This window comes from Glycine soja, chromosome 4 (genome assembly GCF_004193775.1).
Source record: "Glycine soja cultivar W05 chromosome 4, ASM419377v2, whole genome shotgun sequence".
In the NCBI taxonomy this organism is placed as follows: domain Eukaryota; kingdom Viridiplantae; phylum Streptophyta; class Magnoliopsida; order Fabales; family Fabaceae; genus Glycine; species Glycine soja.
The window spans coordinates 34669336-34686724 of NC_041005.1; the positions used below are offsets into that span (position 1 = coordinate 34669336).

General features: G+C 36.6%; 1 protein-coding gene across 1 annotated transcript; it reads left to right on the forward strand.

Annotated features, from left to right (window-relative positions):
• The first annotated feature begins 4173 nt into the window (after nucleotides 1–4173).
• LOC114410760 lies at nucleotides 4174–5454 on the forward strand. The gene has a single exon (XM_028374690.1). It carries the CDS (start codon nucleotides 4174–4176, stop codon nucleotides 5452–5454), a length of 1281 nt encoding a protein of 426 aa, XP_028230491.1.
• Nucleotides 5455–17389: the final 11935 nt, after the last annotated feature.

Below are 17389 nucleotides of genomic sequence, written 5' to 3' on the forward strand. Positions count from 1 at the left end.
ATACTTGTAATCTTGTAATACTCAATAAACTTTATTAGTCCATCAAATTTTAATATCTTTGTTATCATTAAAACTATGAGATATTGAGGGATTAAACATCATCTATGACTTTGGTTCTAACATTGTACATATAGAAACAACTAAACCATATCAGAAAAACAATTATGGGGTGAAGATGTATAATTAAGGTTTAGTAGTTTATCTTCATAAACCCTAGGTGTTTCAATGGTCATGGTGCCTGGTACCACATACATTCCCTGGATTTTCCTTGGCAAGACTCCCTCGCAACCCCAACCTATGAAACCAACAAACAAGATGTAGAAATTGTTTGCTCGGATTTTGAACAAAGCTTGTGATATCCCACTGAGTCAACTCCCAGTGCCTTGCATCAACGAAGATGCTATTGCTGTTACTATACTTAAGGAGGAGTACAAGGAAGGTTTGGAGGAGTGCAAGAATAACTTGAATGGGAGAATTATTCTTTCAATGGGTGATCAACCATCTAGGTTTCAAAACTTGGGGCCAAGCTATCAACTTTATAGAAATTGCTAGGGCAATCGAAGATGATTCTAATTGGAAGGGATTTTTTTTGAATTTTTGTTTTCTTCCGTTGAAGATTGACGTAGGGTGCTTGCAGTTGGGGCTTGGGATATAAAGCCAGGAATTTTGTGGCTCTTCACTTTGTCGTTGGATTTTAATCCTAGCACAGTACGTCAAACTAACGTGTAATGCTGGATTAGAATTTTTGGACTCCCCCAAGAATATTGGAGACCTACTATCGTTTTTTACATAGCTAGAGGTGTGGATATTCCTTTGGTTACAAACATTATGACTTCAAATCGTTCTTTTGGACACTTCGCTAGGGTTCTGGTGGATGTTGATCTTGCTGAAACTTTGAGGGATCAAGTCTTGGTGGAAAGGACATGCAATGCTTCTTTTGTTGATAATATTTAAGAGTGTTTGCATATATTCTATCATGGATGCAAAGCCATAGGGCATTTAGATGATAATATCAAAAACACAAAGGTGTTTTTCCTCTAGAGTCTAACATGAGTAAAGGAGATAATAAAGAAAAAATTGGTAATACATACCAAAGAATAAGCCAATGGATATTTAGAGTGATGGCGTCATACCACCTTGTCCTAGTTTTATAAACAAAGAAGTTCAATCCGAGATGGAAGGAGCATAGCCTATTGTGGAGGATACGTCTTCTGGACAAAATGGAGAAAACCAATAATAAAGTACTATGGATTGTCTTGAACCGGAGAATCATGTTGATGGTAGTTAACATGTTGATGGAGATCTTAGCAATTATTGTTACGAACCCCTACACACTGAGTCTCCTTAGGGTGAAAAGGATAATGTTGAAGAATATGTTTGTTGTTCCCTGTATAATAACGAGAACGAAGAGGTTGGGTTTGATAGTAACAGGATCCCCCTATTGATGTTGTAATAGATAATAATTTGGGAACTATCTCACTTGAAAAGGATGGGGCAGTCAACAACAATGAGTTTGTTTCTCCTATTGTTCAACAAGACTTGAGAATTGTGTCTCGACTTTGGGTTAATGAGGTTGAAGAGGAGGATATAGGCACTTCTTAGGCGGATGCTGCTGGAGTAGGGGATGATAACAATGATGGGTTTACTTTGGTGACCTCAAAAATCATAAAGTAAAAAGAAAAAGAAGCAAAAACAATAACAAATATTAACATAAGCTCGCTTTTTGGTTAATCCTTCAAATCTTACTTGATGAAAACATTCTTTTGGAATGCGAGAGGCATGAAAAATCAAGACACATAGTTATTTCTAAAACAAGTCTATAGAGATCACAACCTGATTTGATCATTTTGGCAGAGCCATGAAAGTCTTTTGACAAGCTCTTAGTGTTTTGGACAAGGTTGCATTACAAGCTCTTTGCTACGGATGATAGAAATCATCTTCTTCCTAATCTTTGGGTGATTTGTGCTAATCATTTTTCTCTTTTTCTACAATCATTAGATCAGTTTATTGCTTTTTCTTTGATGCAAGGTAATATAGAGTTTTATCTTGCTGCTATCAATGCTAGTACTAATTATGTGAAGCATAGACAACTTTGTCTTGATCTTGTCTCGTTGTAGCAAAGTAAGGATGGGCCGTCGTGTTATCCTGACAATTTTTATGTTGTGTTGGGTTCATGTGAAAAACGAGAAGGGCTTCTTCCATCTCAAATTTCCTATGAAGAATTTCGCGCACGGAGTGAAAGTTGTACGTTGGAGAATGTTCAAATTTTGGGTGCTGAATATACGTGATCAAATGGTATAAATGGAAACAAGCATATTGAGAAGCGATTAGATAGACTTCTCTGAAATCAAGCTTGCTTTTATCTCTAGAACAACATTTCCTATTTCTCTTTAATTAATGTTAGTCGTCGTTTACGACTAACTTTTGCATAGAAAAGTTTTTCAAAATGTATATAAATCTCCCAATTTATGGTTCTTTTTGGTAGGATTGTAAATAAAATTGCTTTGTTTTGATCTCTACTCAGTAGAAACCTCTTTACATGGAATTAATGTTAAATTTTCTTTAATTTCAGGCAAAAAGAAGCTATTTTGAAGATGTGCCAAAGGAGTCATCGCGCTAAGCGAGCTCAATGCGCTTAGCGCACATCAAAGGCTAAGCCTAGCACCAGCGCGCTTAGCGAGTAAAGGGGAATTTGGAAAGGCATCTGCTCTGCAAGCACGTGCTTAGCGTGTTATTAGCTCGCTAAGCGAGCTGTTTGTTGCTTTCCAGGCTTAGCGCAAGATTGGTGCTAAGCTCAAATTCACTTACTCGCACTAAGCGCGACGTCGAGATCAGGAAGCCCTTTTTAAGCTTGATTTGCACAGAATTAAGGGAGAGCTGAAAAGCCCTCAGAGGCCTGAAGAGTGTGAATATCAGAGAGCACAGAGCAGAGCAAGGGGCCTAGTTTTCATCTTTTAGGGAGATTAGTGAGTTTTTGAGATATTGTGAGATTCTAAGAGGTGGAGGAGACATCCCCAAACCTTTGTAAGCAAGCAATTTCTCTTGATTCCTCTTCTTCAATGTAAAAGGAGCTTCCTTTCCATGAAAGGCTAAAACCCTTAGTTGGGGATTCTTACTGAGTAGTTGATGTAAACTCTTTTTCATGTCTAATTAAGGTTTTTTTATGTGTTCACTGCTTCTATCTATGCTTATTATATGCATGCTTGTGGCTTGATCACCCATTTGTGTGTGCTGTTAGGCACTTTAGCATTGGGAAATGTATTGTTTCCTTAGAACTTGATAGAGCAGGGACTGAATAACTGCATTGCTAGGGATAGTGTGTAGGGTTTTAGTTTTCTTTATTATGTTGTGAGTATAATGCAATTTAAATTAGGCTAAGTTCAACAAGAAGGATCTGCGAACGAAGTTTGATTTAAATTAGTCCAAATGCTGGAGGAATCGGTGTTTGGTATTTTTGTCCTCAGCATAGAACACATGAACATCTCTAATTAGAAAAGCATCTTTAATTGCATCAACTTACTTAGTAGGAGGACCCAACGCCTTTAGATATCTGTTTCCACACTTGTTCTCGTTTATTGCTTTTACTTAGGATAGAACATACTTTTGCTTTAATTCACAATCATTAATTTCTGTTTGCAAATGTCTTCTTACTTAACAAAACTTTGCTAAATGAACAAGTTCCTTGTGTTCGATATTCGGCTTATTTCGTTTTAATTATTTACATGACGATCCGATGCACTTGCCGGTAGATTTTGCGCCCACACAAATAAGTAGTATTCTTAGGGGCGAACATCAAGTATTTTGGCACCGTTGTCGGGGAACTTTTTCCATTTGGAAAGTTGAGTTCAGTTTGAAGGCATTAATTCATTATTCTTTGATTTATTAATTTTTTTTTGTTAATATTTGTTTAGTTCAGAATTTATTTTCTTCTTGAATTGGTTAACTGTTGTTCCTGTTAGTGTTTGTATGCGTAGATCTTCTGCAGGTGAATTGGTTCCATTGGATTTAGAAATTGAAGCCACCTTTAGAAGAAACAACGCAAAGAGAAAAAGAAAGCTTTTGCACAACAGGACAGTAGCATCAATCCTTGAAGAGGCTCACTTTTCTGAGTCATCATCTTCTAGTTCACCTACATCCAAGGAATCTCAAACAGCAGAACTTGAAGCCGAAGTCATGGCTGAAGAGCAACCTCGACGAGTGACCTTGGAAGATTACTCAAGTACTATGGTGCCACAATATTTCTCAAGTGTTGCGCGGCCAGAGGTTCAAGCACAAAACTTAACTTACCCACCTTCATTGATACAGCTAATACAAAGCAATTTGTTTCATGGGTTACCAAATGAAGATCCATACTCACACTTGGCAACATATATTCAGATTTGTAATACTGTCAAGCTTGCCGGTGTACCTATAGATGCTATTAGGCTCAGCCTGTTTTCATTTTCTTTATCTGGGGAGGCCAAGAGATGGTTGCATTCATTCAAGGGCGACAATTTAAAGACCTGGGATGAAGTTGTTGAGAAGTTTCTAAAAAAATATTTCCCAAAGTCTAAAACTGCAGAGGGAAAAGCTGTAATTTCTTCATTCCACCAATTTCCCGATGAATCTTTGAGTGAGGTATTAGAAAGATTCCATAGCTTGCTGAGGAAAACTCCCACTCATAGTTTTTCAGAGCCTATACAACTGAACATCTTCATTGATGGGTTATGGCCGCAGTCAAAGCAGTTACTCGACACTTCTGTAGGAGGAAAAATTAAGTTGAAGACACCTGAAGAAGCCATGAACTTAATTGAAAATATGACTGCTAGTGACCACACAATTTTGCATGATAGAGTTCACATTCCTAATAAGAAGAGTTTATTGGAGCTTTCATCACAAGATTCCTTGTTGGCCCAAAATAAGTTGTTGTCCAAGCAACTTGAAGCTTTAACTGAAACACTAAGTAAGTTGCTAACTCAATTGCATGCTAGTCAATCTTTACCCTCATCTGTTTTGCAGGTTACAGGTTGTACACTTTATGGTGGAGCTCATGGGTCAAGCTTGTGTATTCCCACTGAAGAAACATCTCATGAAGTAAATTACATGGGAAACCAGCCTAGACAAAATTTTAATGTAGGTGGCTTTTCTGGATTTCAACATGGCCAACCTTACCAGCAGCAGAATCAATGGAGAACTCACCCTGGTAATCAGTTCAATAAAGACCAGGGTGGGCCACCTAACAGGCCACAACAACAAAGGTCTGGCTTATATGAGAGAACAACAAAGTTGGAAGAAACTCTTGCTCAGTTTATGCAGGTGTCATTGACTAATCATAAGAGCACAAAGTTAGCCATCAAAAATCTAGAGGTCCAGGTAGGGCAACTAGCTAAACAGCTTGCAAAAAAATCTTCTAGTACTTTTGGAGCTAACATTGAGCATAATCCAAAAGAAGAATGCAAGGCTGTGATGACCTGAGGAAGGAAGGTAACCATGGAGGAGGAGAAGAAGAAGGAGAAAATGGTGGAGGATAACAAACAATAGCTAGTAATTAAACCAACACTTGAACCAGTGCCACCCTTTTGTGAACTTATAGAGGAAGAAGAAGAGGAGGAGGAGGATGAACAGATGAGAGAGACACCAATAATTTTGAGTGAAAAAGAAATAAATGAAAAAGAAAAGAAGGAAAAAGAAAAAGAAGAAGAAAATGAAAAAAATGAGAAAAATGAAAAAGAAAAAGAGAGAAAAAAAAAAGAGAAGAGAAAAAGCAAGAGTGAGTGTGCTAGAGAGAAAAAGAATTTTAAGACGGTTTTTCCAAAAACTATCTTAGAATGTCTACAATCTAAGAGGGTTTTCCAAAAACAGTTCTTGTTTTTCCTCAATGTAAAGACCAAAAGACAATAACAACTAACAAATAAAATTCAGACATAAATACATAGTGAACCAAGTATATACCCTTCTCCCCCCTTACTAAAAATAACCAACAATACTTTATAATATTCATAACTAAGGAAATGAACCCAACGCCCAACAAACACGATGGAACACTAGCAAATTTTCTAAACCCATATTACCTTTTTTTTAGAGAACAAAACTTAACTCGTATCATTAATAAGAAGTTAGTCAATACATTAGGGAATGGTATGATAATCAAAAAGACTAGCGTGAGATGCAGCGACCCTTGCAAGAGAATAAGTTACTGCATTAATTTGCCTTGGAACAAACTTAATTAATAGAAAATTTTGGTAAATAAGAGAGGAGGGATCGATGTAGAGCATTAAAGCTTGGTACTTAACTCCTCAACATGGCAGAAAGTGAAATGAAATAAAACAATGAACAAACCTTTTAATGTGGCTCCATGTAGAGCTTGTAGGCCTTGGACCTTCTTCATTAATGGTGTCCTTTGCTTCATGAAGATCAATGGTCACGGAATGGAGAAAAAGGAAAGGTGATTGGAGATGCAACTTCAAGGAGAATATGAGTCAAGAACAAGCTCACCACCATAAGAAGCCATGAATAAGAGCTTGAAGGTAGGAGAAGATGAGTGGAAGGAGAGGGAGAGAAAGGAATGAAATTTTGGGAGATAAGAGGGAGAAATATAACCACTAGGGTCATTGCCTGCAACATGGTTTTCTACAACAAAACCAAGTTCAATCTCAAGTACTGTAAAATTTTGAGGAGACTTGCTTATCTGTATAAAAAAATATAAAATTGAAATAAGAAAAGAAAATTAAATATAAGTAAAATTAGTAATCCCACACTAACAGACAAAAGAAATATCAGAAGGTTGCCAAAATAAAATTGAAGAATATAACATACGGCGTGCCTTCTCCATACACATTGCCACAAGTTTCTTAGCTCATTCTTGTGACACTACTATAATAATAATATTTTATGACATCAAATTAAAGTCGGTTTTGGAAAACTGTCTTAAAATAACATATGGTGGCAAAGTTGTAATTAAAAGGAGATGAATGACAACAGTTTTTACCAAGACCATCATTGTCTAAAGGTTAATTTTCTTGCTCCCTTCTAACTTTTCACACTTCCTCCAAACCTTCTCTCTCTCTCACTCTCACTTCCTCCAAACCCTCGCCTCCCTCTTATGCTTCATTGTCACCACCAAAGTCCTCTCCTTCAAGTTCCCCAGCTTTGACTTCTCCCTACTCTGCATCCTCCGCTTCATATCTCAGCTTCCAAGGCTTCGTTGATTCCAACAGTCATTACCTCTTCACCTCCTTGGGTGGGATCTAGTGGGAGAAGCAGGCCCGCACCTCTGCCAAGATCCATCGTCAAGCCAGCTTCCAAAGCTTTGACACACATGATGCACCTCGCAGCGCAGGCCGTGTTGATGATGCAAGAAGGAAGGAGTTTATGATGTTGTCATAATCATCTATCTAGGTTTTATGGAGGACATGAGGGTCAGAATGTCAATAAAGGTGATGCAATCTTACCCCCTATGGACATTGGATAGAAGACTCTAAGAAGATTGGGCCAAAGATGTAGGATAAGGCCTTAGGTTTCTCATGAGCCTTAGGGTAGATTTTTGGACCATGGGCTAAGTATGAACCCACTTATCTTTGTATATATTAGATTAGGGTTTCATTATTTTTGAGCCTTATATTTAGGGCTCATAGTGTAGGGAGGGTACCCCAGTAATGTAGGATTTTTTAGCCCTTGTATTTTAGAGCACCTAGACTAGTTTTTGTATTTGGGGTAGTTTTATAATTTCACATGGATTAAGCCCAATCCAATTAAATTTTGGATCAGCCTAAGGGGGAGGTGAGCATTTGCTTGCTACACCCCATTGTCACATCATACAGTCGCACTTTGTGCATGTCCTTCATGTTTTACATGCCTCATGACACCTAAGCACACTTAGTGGAGAATATTGGACTTGATCTTGGATTAGTGGGTTGAACCATAGCTGAGATTCATTAATCATAATTAGTGAAATTTTGGCTCCAAATTTGGCTCCACAAATTCAAATTCAAATTTAAGTGAAATTTGAATATAAATTCAAATCTCCCTCCAATTTTGTCTAACACTTGGGCTATAAATGGAGGCCTTGTGTGTGCATTTTTTCAACTTTGATCATTTGTGAAATTACACTTCAAAGTTCAGACCTCATTTGTGAAAGAAAGGATGTTAGTGAAGGATCATATTTAAGGAAGAATTGATTAAGTATTGATTATGTTCGATTCATATTTGTTTTGTGATACGATCCATACAAAAGTTTTTTGAACTCTGTTTTAAAAGGAATATTTTGTTTTGAAAACCAAATCAACCCCTATGGTTTATTGAGTTCCACCATCTCTTTTCAATTGGTATCAGAGCTAAGTCTTGAAATTTACTCAAGAACACAATTTTGAAAATTCCTCAATCCTTTCTTTCGTAGCTTCTCTGAGGTAATCTTGACTTCTAAGCCTTTCTCTTAGTTAGTTTGAGTTTCTCTTAGTGCCTCTTATGTTTTGGGTACTGTAATAGGGTGTTTTTATACTTTCTTTGAAAAACCCTTGAAAATGAGACATTGTAAAAGTTATCTTTTTATTAAATTGATGTTATTTTCGTGACCTTCACTAAACCCTAGTCACATTGGCGTGGTCGGAATTTCAAAATGACATCTCCTTTTAGTAGAATTTGAAACACCCCTTATCCCTTTATGTTTTGACAGGGGTAATTGAGCCCGAATGTTGTTATTAACCTTGTTTTTGAAATCTATACTAAATTTCCTTCAATTTGGTATATAGAACCTTGCTTTTGGACTAACAAACATGAACAAGAAAGGTCTATGAGCGACACAAAGAGGAATTGACGGAGAAATCATGATAGGTGAGGGGAGTTTATTATAATTTACGGTTTTCAATACCATAGTGAGGATCAAGGAACCTAACTATCGGGATGTATGCTTGTCCTTGTTGCATGCTGGTTTTCAAGAAAAACAATGGTTTTGACTAATGGGATGTGATACGTCTATTATTGATAAATGGAATTATTGTTTTTATTAGACTTGTGTTGTCTGAAGACCTGAGGAGTGTGAATCTCAAGCATGAACTACATATGTGTGTATATGCGAAATGTGATTTACTGATGATATTGTTATTCATGATATTAATTGATATAAGGTGACATTGATGCTTATGATAATGTTGATAGAAAATGATGTTGTAATTGAAGATGATATTGATAATAATTGATATGAGACGATGTTGGTGTTTATGATAATGTTGATATGAGATGATGTTGTTATTGATGATTATGTTGATATGAGATGGTGTTGTTGTTGATAATGTCATGAGATGAGATGATGTTGATGTTGATGTTGTGAATGACATTGAGATGAGATGATATTGATTTTTGAGAATGACATTGAGATGATGATGTTGATGTTTATAATGACATTGAGATGAGATGTTGTTGATGTTGAAAATGTCATTGTGATAATGTGTGATGTGTATGTACATGGGGGGTGCAGTGACCATGTTGGATATCCCTGGTGGGGGAAATATAGTGGTTAAAGAGTTTTAAACATCTCTGAAGGGGGATGGCTTAGAATCTTTAATTATCCACAGTCAGTGCATTAATGGTGCCCATGTTTCGTACTTCATATTGCATGGAAATAGTATAAACTTTGTCAGTAAGTACTTGTAGTTTCTCATGAGGGGGAATACTTGTACTTGGGGGTGTGTCACTCGATTTGGAACTCCCTTGAGACTCAGGCTAATCACCATGGGGGGGGGGGAGTTGCCTGTGCACGACAGGGTGACCTCGACACTTACTGCCTAGTTTTCCAAAGTAAGAGTGTCGTGTGGACACGCTTAAGATATTTCCTTGATGAATGGTACCACATTGCATTTAAGAGTTGAGGTTAGGTGCATGCATCATATTGAGCATGATTGATTGGAATTATGGATGGATGATGACTACTTGTTGAGTGTATGTTAGACTAATGGATGTTTGTGTATGCTTATGGTATTTGTTAATGTTTTCTCGCTAATTATGCTTATTTGATTTTTGTGTTAATTTCTTTTATAATAAACTCACCTTTGCAATTTTTGTACTGTGTGGTTGGTACCTGTGATGATCATGAACCTTTGTTCGTGGGAGCAGAATGAGAGAGTAGAGTACATGAAGTGAGATTTTTTTGTGGAGCCGCCAAGCCGACGTGATGACATTGGGATTATTTTGCGATGAGGCGAGTCGTTACATTTAGAGAGAATAACAAAGGAAAAATAATGGAAGAAGGAAATATCAGGAATCAACACAAAACTCAAATAAAAAATGTTATATATGGATGGATTAAAGCATAACATTTTTAGCATTAGTCAACTTTGTGATAAAGGCTTCAAGATTGAATTCAACAAAAATTGTTGTCTTATAAGTGAAGCCATATTCCGTAAAGTTGTCCACATTGGTAAGAGAATAGGTAATATTTTTATGTTGAATGTTGAGCATGCATCTTTTCATGAGCTAAGTTGCTTGGTGAGAAAATAGATGATTCTTGGTTGTGGCATCGTAGGGCTGCACACATTAACATGCATCATTTAAATCATCTAGTTAGGAAAGACTTGGTAATTGGTCTTCCGAAACTCAAGTTTGGAAAAAATAAACTAGTCTATAAGTTTTGTAACTAGTCTATAAGGGTTGCTTCCCTTTTTGACCAGCAGAACCTACACCACAGCAACTAGCAGCCCATTGTGGGGCATATATTTTAGGAATGATTGATGGGGTGTTGATGCTGGAAAAGTCAAGGAACAAAGTTCACCTAATGTATCTATCCTTGTTAATAGATCTTGATCGGGCTGGCCTGTACAACTAGGGTTTGACATGTTTAACACATTTGTGTAGAGAAATGTGTGGAGCTATTTATCCCACATCCAAAGAAATGGGAGGATGTACAATGTTGTTATAGTCTTGGGCATGGTATCGCGTATCGTTCACTCAACCAAGGGTCGAGTGCCTGTCGTCATATCTGAAAAAGATGATGGAACTCAATAAACCAAGAAGGGAGGTGAATTAGTTTTCAAAACAAAATATACCTTTTAAAAAAAACATAGTAAACAAATACTTTTTACTTGGATCGTATCACAAAACAAATATGAATCGAACGTAATCAATACTTAATCAATCCTTTCTTAAACATCATCCTTTGTTAACATCCTTTCTTTCACAATTATAAAACTTGAATCTTTGTGAAAAACTTGTTTAATACATGAATGAGTTGATTAAACCTTGAATGAGAGAAAAAGATTAGAGCAAGAGAAGAAAGACACAATCTTTTATATTGGTTCACTCTCTATTTCTAAAGAAGCTAATCCAGTTATCTAATCCACAACCCGAGTTAGATTTCCACTATGCATCAAAAATCCTTACAAGAAATCACAACCAATCTACAATTCCCACCCCAAAAAAAGAGACTAAGGCACCCAACACTAGGATCCTTTGTGAATATAAGCCTAAGAGAACCCTACCATTTAGCCCAAACTAGAAAACCATATTCTAGCATGTTGTAAGCAATTCACACATAAAAACAAAAACCATGTAAAAACCATACACAAGAAAAACCAAGTAGGAGAAATACAACCTGACCAATATTTCCACAAAAACCTTGTTGGATTGAGAAGTTGATCTTCTTATACTCAAAAGACACAACTCACTTTGAAGAAAATATCCTCATATTTTCTTCTATTATCCACTAATGAAAACACGAAATCTTGCTCATTCTGAGACTAAGAAATTATTTTCGAGATGTATTGAGTATTCTCTAATGATCTCATGATGTGTATATGTGAACACTGTTATTTATAGAGAAATTAGTTATAACTGTATATAATCAATTAAATCTATAAGATAATCGATTATTTTAACAAAGTAATCAATTAGATTATCTAAGTAATCGATTAAAGTGTTCATCCAACATCTAGAAAAATACTCAAGAAAAATGTAATCGATTAAAGTGTTCTTGTTCATCTCTGAGCACATGAATGAGAGAGAAGTAATTGATTAATCCACTAGGTAATTGATTAAAGTAGAGACTCTTGACTAAATCAGTCATTAGTCATTGTCTCAAACAATAGTGTAATTGATTACGAGATATCAGTAATCGATTAAACCGATACGAGACTTAACTCTACAAGCTTCAAACAGCTTATTGTAATCAATTACAATGAGGTTGTAATCGATTAAAACAAAGAGTTTTTGCCTCTAAAGAAATTTTTCTAGCTTAGAAACTTTTCTTCACACACACTATAATGATACACAATGCAAAACAGATATCAAATGTACTAAGATGCAACAACCAAGATAACAACCAATACAAATGTCACTCAAGGGAGTTGGGCATGTAAAAGCCAAAACTTCTTCATAGATGCTTAAAACTCTTTAACTACTCTATTTCTCCCACCACATCATGGCCACTGCACTCCCCATGTACATACATAACATACATCATCACAATGACGTTTTCAATGTCAACAACATCTCATCTTAATGTCATTACCAACATCAACATCATGTCATCTCAATATCATTTTAAACATAAACATCATCTCATCTCAATGACATTATCATCATCAACATCATTTCATCTCAATGACGTTACCAACATCAACAACATCATCAATAACAACATCATTCTCATATCAATATTATCACAATAACAACATCATTCTTTACTAATATTATCATCAATAACAACACCACCTCATATCAACATTATCATCGATAACAACATCATCCGTAATCACATTCCATATATATGCATATAAATTTCATGCTTGGGATTCACACTCCCTAAGTCTTCAGACAACACAATCCATAATATAGCAAGACAGGTATTTTAGGGAAAAATTCTAAAATAAAGATGGGAACTGTGGTTTACAAAACAAACTCTTAAGCCCATTAAAAATTTAAAAAAGAAGTAAATAGAAGAACAAATATCAAATTTTGGGTAGAGTCTCCTCTATAATTAAGACTTTTCCCAAAAAAAATTCAATTGTTACAACAACAACATCATTCACAATTTCATTCATCAATAACAAATATACGACATCCCATTAGTCAAAAACACAATTTTTCTTGAAAACCAACATGCAACAGGGATAGTTATACATCCCCATAGTTAGGTTCCTTGACCTTAACTATGGTATCAAAACCTGCAAATTATAATAAACTTCCCTTACCTATCGTGAGCTCCCCATTATCTCCTCTCTACGTCGCTCAGAGACCTCTCTCATTCACGTTCATCAGTCTAAACATAGTGATGAGGACACAACTAAAGGCAAGGACCATGAAGCACTTAAAGGGCCCATGACCAGAGGCAGACTTAAACAAGCCCAACACAGTGATGAGGGCACAACTAAGGGCAAGGACCATGAAGCACTTGAAGGGCCCATGACCAGAGGCAGACTTAAACAGGCCTAACATGTCATAGAGACAAGGCTAGTCATTTGTATAGCTGCCATTGATGATGATTGAAGGCCCAAGTGGAGAAAGATGAAGGCCCAGAGGCAGAGGCACTACCAAGACTATTAATTGTTGCTGAAGGCCCAAACTAATTTGAAGGTCCAAGTTAAATATGTTTTTTTAGTTATCATTTTTATTTATTGTAATTTTGGCCCAAACTGTTTAGAAGGCTCGTGTCTATTTTTATCTTTTTGTTCAGATACACTATAAGTATTGGTTTTTGTTTTCAATAAAGGGACTTTTGGCATTTTCATAAAATTTGGTGAGAGCTTCTCTTTGGGTTCCTTGTTGAACCAATCACAGACTTATCAAGGTAATCCTTGTGGCATCTACCCAGACTTATCTTCCTTCACTGGAAGTGGCGTCATCTAAATCTCCGTAGCCTATATCAAGCGATCCGCTCCTAGTCAGGATCACATCACATAGTGTTCCATATACCAAACTGAAGGGAATTTAATATACATTTCAAAAACAAGGTTAATAATAACATTTGGGGTCAAATATAGTGTTGAAGAGGCATCTTTTTTATAACCAATGGTTAAACCGTGGGGAAGTGGGTTAGGAACCTAGAGTCCAAATTTGAAAGCAAAGAACGGTTAAGGTAAAACTTGAAATCTCATAATTTCAACCTAAGTCAATAAAACTCCACATAACTCAACATCAGCATGGCTAGTTCACGCAACACCTCGACTCATCCAAATCAATCAAATAATCAAAGAACATAAGAAATACATTAAACATCAATTTACAATTAGGGAAATTTTAGGGCATTACAATAAGCACTCTAACCACACTCAGGAAGCATGCAACTCAATATACCTGTCAATAAACTCAACTCAAACAATAATCTAGCAAGTATGAAAGTGAGGCATCACAAGGTGTAATGGGGCTAGGCTGCAATGTAAGGCGGGTAAAGAGCTAACATGATAGCAAAAAGGCGCATCACATACCCCACCCCAGACATGATGACACTAACTGAGGAGACAAATGCTTTTTCTGAGTAACCTAAATATCTTCCTTTTCAACAAGGCTCAAACATAGGCAACTAAGGGTTCTATTAAAACAAAATTCCGAGTTCAATAATAAATGCCTAAAAATAGCCTCATCAATTCATGCACACAAGAAAAATCATTCAAGGATATGCATTTCAAAATATAACTGTCACAACCTACCCTTCGGCGGGAGGGCGACGCGAGACTCACGGGTGCATCTTCCAAGGAAGGAAAATGCGCGGAGTCGCCACCAACGTTTATTCGAGGAAAACGTCGGAAAAACCGGAAAAGGCGTGGTCTACGAACTTTAAGTGTGAAAGGTTCGGGAGTTATATTTACGCACGGGGAAGGTATTAGCACCCCACGCGTCCGTCACAAGGGACGACAGCCTTTAATCAAGTGTGCAAATATGACTTCAATTTGTTTTATCTTCCCTTTTTTACGCTTTTTATGTCTTTCTATGCCTTTTATATTTTTTTATCTTTTTGAGGTTGACAAGGGTGTTTCCCTTGCTCCTACGTATTCCTCAATTGTGATAAGGAAATCAGACCTACGTAGTTCTTTAAGAACTAAACGTTGGTTAAGTTGTTTTTATCCTTTTTTTGCAAGACATATTTTGATTGAATAAAAGCTCATTTAAGGCGTTGGACCATTAAACGATCTTTCGATTCTTTTGAAAGGAGAGAAAACATTAAGGCATTGGACCATTAATGATCTCTGGATTTTTTTGAAAGAGGTGACAAAGCTTATGTATTGATTTTAGGCTTTTTAAAAATCCACGTTTAACCAATAAAAGCGGAAAAGACCATTTCAAGGTGTTGGACCTTAAAAAATGGTTTTTTAGGTGATGACAAAAGCTTGGTTTATGAATTGATTTTAGCCTTAGTTTTACTTTGGTTATTAGTCAATTCGATTAAGAAAGAAAATCCCAAAGAAAAACGTCCGATTGATTTTTTTGATTATTTTATTAAAAGACATTTTTTTATTATTATATTATTATTTTGCCTCTTTTTGGTTTTAAACGTGGTTACGGCATGAAAGATCGGCCGGATTTTATTCTAACAGAAATTAAAAGATATTACAACTCAAATGATCAGTGGAAATTTATTTTATTTTTTTATTAGGCGAGAAAGTGACTTAAATAAATGACTAAAGCACGTCAAAAAGGGGTACAGAAAGTAAAGGAAATAAAAATAAAAGCACCCGAAACAAGTGGGGACAACTAAGAGCACATAGAATGAATTGAAAGGTTTGATTTTGGGAACTTACCGGTTGAAGACCGAAGAACGAACGAAGAACGATGAAGAACAGTGGAAAACCTTCGCGAAATCGCCCATGGAAACTTCTCGGAAGCGTTACGGAAGCGCCTCGGCTTGGATTTTCTTCACGGAAACAATTTTTCTCACTAATTTTAAGTGATTCTCAGATACCAGGAGGGTTGAACGAATTTGTTCTGCCTTCCTTCCCCGGGGAAAAGAGGAAGGTGGTTGCTATTTGCACATCCCTATTTACTAAATACACCCCCTCTGCCCCCTTTTTTTGCTTATTCTTTTTCCGTAAAGTTACGGAACTTTACGAATTACATAACGATACTTGTTTTCTTTCCGTAAAGTCACGAAACCTTACGGATTACGCAATCATCCCCTTTTTGGCTTCCGGAATGTTAGGGAACTTTACGGATTGCGCATTAACACTTCCTTTCAACTCCCGACATGTTGCGGAATTTCACGGATTGTCTAACGATGGGTGCCAAGTACCCTGAAGTGGTCAAGCGAAGGTCGCATCCCACCAAACAAATGGTCCCCGGACGAAATTAGGGTATGACAATAACCAAGTGCAAGAGAACCCAGGCAAACCAAACATCACACAGTGAATAAAATAAGGTTCAAAACTCTCATTTCTAGTGGCTTAGCTCAAAGAAGAACTATTCATCCATATATTTTCTTGTTAATGTTCCAAAAAACCAAGGAGAACACCGATCAACTAATTGCAAGTCCAAAACACACATTTTTTAAGGGGCTCTTTAAAAACAAATTTCTTGAATTAAATAAAACACATCATAGAATGAAAACAATTACATTGACACATGAATACACAAGCACCACAATAATACAAGTCATGGGGTGGTACAAACTGTGCGCAATGAAAACCCCTCCCTACACTTAAGAGATGTAGTGCCCCCAAATGCAAAAAGCGTAAACTGAAGCATAACCTGAAAATAGAGAAGGAACACAAAAAATAAGAATTATCAAAAGGACAAAGATTTTAAATTGTCTAAGCTTGTTTGTGCAAAATTAAAAGGTAGAAAAAATAAAATAAAAAGGATACGTCTAACTCAAAGGCCAGTGCATTCACAGGTTGCCTCTTGGATATCACTTGTTTAACATCCCAAGCTTGGCAGTCGAAAAGGAGATAAATCAACCACCCTTGAATAGGGTGATGTCCCTTTCTCGCAACAATCCCTTAGCAAGATCATCCACTATACAACTAGGTGCTTGAGTGGTGGTGTCATCTTTCTTTTTCTTATTCCTCTTTCCTTTTATAGGTTCTTTGGAGTGACATTATCCTTTAGAGGATTTTTCCTCCCCACACTTGGGTGAGGTCTAGCTTGCACAAAATTACAGGAGGAGGAAGAGCTTTGTGAAGAACCAAGTATTATAAGCACTTCCACCTCATCACCTAACCTCGAAGTCAATTTCCCTTCTCTGACATCAATCAAGGCCCCTCGAGTGTTTAGGAAAGGTCATCCCAAAATGATTGGGACTTCTTCATCCTCCTCCATGTCCAGGATTACAAAGTCAATGGGAAAGATGAACTTTCCGACTTTCACCAAAAAATTCTCCATTATTCCCCCCGGGTAAGTAAGTGCCCTATCTACAAGATGAATGGAAATGTTAGTGGGTTGGGATTCTTGTGACCCCAACTTCTTATAAACAGAATAAGACAAACGATAGCAC